This window comes from Poecilia reticulata, linkage group LG4 (genome assembly GCF_000633615.1).
Source record: "Poecilia reticulata strain Guanapo linkage group LG4, Guppy_female_1.0+MT, whole genome shotgun sequence".
Lineage (NCBI taxonomy): Eukaryota > Metazoa > Chordata > Actinopteri > Cyprinodontiformes > Poeciliidae > Poecilia > Poecilia reticulata.
The window spans coordinates 5690163-5692801 of record NC_024334.1 but is presented as its reverse complement, the minus strand read 5'-3'; the positions used below and the strand labels follow the sequence as shown (position 1 = coordinate 5692801).

Sequence of the window (2639 nt, the reverse complement as noted above, 5' to 3'; positions counted from 1 at the left end):
GTTTACAGGAACATGTGAATCTGGTCTATAGGAACATGTGAATCTGGTCTGCAGGAACATGTGAATCTGGTCTATAGGAACATGTGAATCTGGTCCAGAATGTCTTCCCACACGTTGGACTGAACCATTGTTCTAAAAACGGCGGGGGAACCTAGAAATTAATTCTTTTTTTTTTCTTAGATGAAAGGCGGGTTAATTGTGTTCTTTGTTTCTATTGCCTTTTCATATTGATATTATTTAAATGCAAACGTTTCTTCAATTATTATATTTGGGGGGGACGATTCTAGATGGTTTATATTTATATTTATGATATAAATATAAACCATAACTGAAAACACCGTCTCTTACCTGGTGCACAAGCAGAAATCTGGCAGCCTTCAGTCGACTCTGAGCCGATGTTGACCCTTGACCCCTCCTCTGGCCTGGACCTGTTTGTACCGGACGGGTCCGCCGTTCTCCGAGGCGTTTCTGATGGCGGTGTAAAAGTCACATGACCCTGCTGTGTTTGCAGGACCAGCTGCAGCAGAAGATCGTCTGTCCAGGTGTGGTCACCTGTCTCACCGCCTCACCTGACGGGGCTTTCCTCGCCGCAGGAGTCGCCGAGGAGGTCTACCTGTGGGAGGTGAGCCTACTGGTTTCCATGGTAGCAAAAAGCTTCTGCTGACTGTTGAGTGTGTTTATAAACTCTGTGCTCTGATTGGTCCAGGTGTGCACAGGTAAGCTGCTGGCGGTGCTCAGTCGACACTATCAGGACGTCACATGTTTGAAGTTCACCGACGACAGCAGCCATTTTGTTTCTGCGGGCAAAGACAACCTGGCGCTGGTGTGGAACGTGTGCAGGTAACTCACTTGGTGGTTACCTCGGTAACAGCTGAACCACCTGCCTAACAGGTCACTTCCTGTCTCACCTGTGTCTGTCCCTCAGTGTGGTCCAGATGGATTTAAGCCACGCCCCCGAACCACGCCATGTCCTGTCCCGCCACTCTCTGCCAATCACAGACCTGCACTGTGGTCACATGGGAGCTCAGGCCAGAGTCGCCACGTCATCGCTCGACCAGACCGCAAAGGTGAGGCTGAGCGTAGCCCCGCCCCCAGGCAGGATTACATCTGGATTACTGGTGTTAAACTGAGATTATGATGGTTTTGGGTCACATGTTTAATGTTGGGATTAAATTCAGATTATACACTAAAATACAGGATTACTCTTTGTGCATCTGTCCAGGTGTGGGAGCTCTCCTCAGGTGAGCTGCTGCTGTCCGTCCTCTTTGACGTGGAGATCATGTCGGTAACCTTTGACCCCTCAGAGTACTTCCTGTTCTGTGGAGGACGTGACGGGAACATTTTTCAGGTGTCTCTCTGCAGCCAGGTGAGTGGGAAGGGGGCGGAGTCAGGCGGCCTTGAGGAAACCACGGCAACGCCTCTCGTTAGCCAACAGGAAGTGACGTTCAGCTGTAGATGGGACTGATGGTGCAGAGGTCAGGAAGGGGTCACTAGGGGTCAGTCAGGCCCGATCAGGTAGAACCTTCCCTCGACCCGGTTCCGTTCTGATGGGACTTTAGCTTCCCATGCGTTCCTCGTCGAGTCCCAGTTGTCGAGTGTCCGGCGTTTGGTTACGGTGCCGGGTCCAACCGGCTAAAGTTGCTGGAAAAGCCCGTCCTGGATTATAAGGGGAACCGGTCCTTTGAAGCAAGAACGCGAGACGCATGGACGTTGCCATGACAACATATTCAAGATGTCCGAGCCTGAGTCGGGAATAACTGATCCCAGAATGATCCACTGGAATATTCCCAGCAGGAACATCGGCGCCCTCTGCTGGTCGGTTGGTCCACATGTGGCGACACATTGGAACCAGTAGGTCCAGTTTGGTCTGGTCCAGTAAAACTAGTTCGATCCTGTTTAGTCCGACTCAGGCCGGGTTCTGCCTGATGGAGAGAATGCACCCGACTGGTTCTGGAAGTACGGCCGGGTCTCACTGCAGTTTCTGTCTGCAGAGTCTGAACCGGGAGAAGTCGTTCCAGTCGGACGGCGAGGGAAACCAGGTGTTCAAAGGCCACAGGTGAGTAACCGTGGTTACAGCAGAGGCACTACCGGTTCTGGCCTGTGGGATGTTCTGACCCGGTTCTCCTTAGGAGCCTGGTCACCTGCCTCTCCGTGTCCATGGACGGGACGCTGCTGCTGTCCGGGTCGCAGGACGAGACGGCCCGCCTCTGGGACGTCCAGAGCCGGCAGAGCGTCCGCTGCCTCGCACACAAAGGTAAGCCCCGCCCGCCCCGCTGATCTGGTTCTGACAGGATCAGAGCGGGTCGGATCTGGTCTGGGATTTTCTAATGAACTCCCATAATCCCTGTGGGCGGGACGGGCACAGCGTTGCTCCCCGGCCCGGTTCTGCTGTGGGCGGTGAGGATGCCGCTAGAGACGCTCCGATCAGGTTTTCACCTGCCGATGCCGATTCCGATCGTTTCTCTTTAGGTATAAATGCAACTATGTGATCTGGCAGAACAGAACCACAAATTCACCTAATTTAGGCAAAAACATGGAAAATACCTGCAGGTCCAATGCAGCAGATATTCAGGCAAAAAGGCGACATAAAAAATCTGGATAACATTTTATATGAAGGGATGTGCATAAGACTGACATGA

General features: G+C 52.4%; 1 protein-coding gene across 3 annotated transcripts in view; it reads left to right on the top strand.

Annotated features, from left to right (window-relative positions):
* wdr18 (WD repeat domain 18) overlaps positions 1–2639 on the top strand; it is a 7369-nt gene that overhangs the window by 967 nt on the left and 3763 nt on the right. For all 3 annotated transcript variants that reach the window (XR_001776575.1, XM_008406530.2, XM_017304557.1), the window contains exons 2-7: positions 512–622; positions 707–840; positions 926–1067; positions 1223–1366; positions 1992–2056; positions 2130–2254. Coding sequence is in view for 2 of the 3 variants with exons in the window: in XM_008406530.2 (XP_008404752.2) it covers positions 512–622; positions 707–840; positions 926–1067; positions 1223–1366; positions 1992–2056; positions 2130–2254 (721 nt within the window). In the remaining variant the exon portion in view is untranslated. The remainder of the gene's footprint in view (positions 1–511; positions 623–706; positions 841–925; positions 1068–1222; positions 1367–1991; positions 2057–2129; positions 2255–2639) is intronic.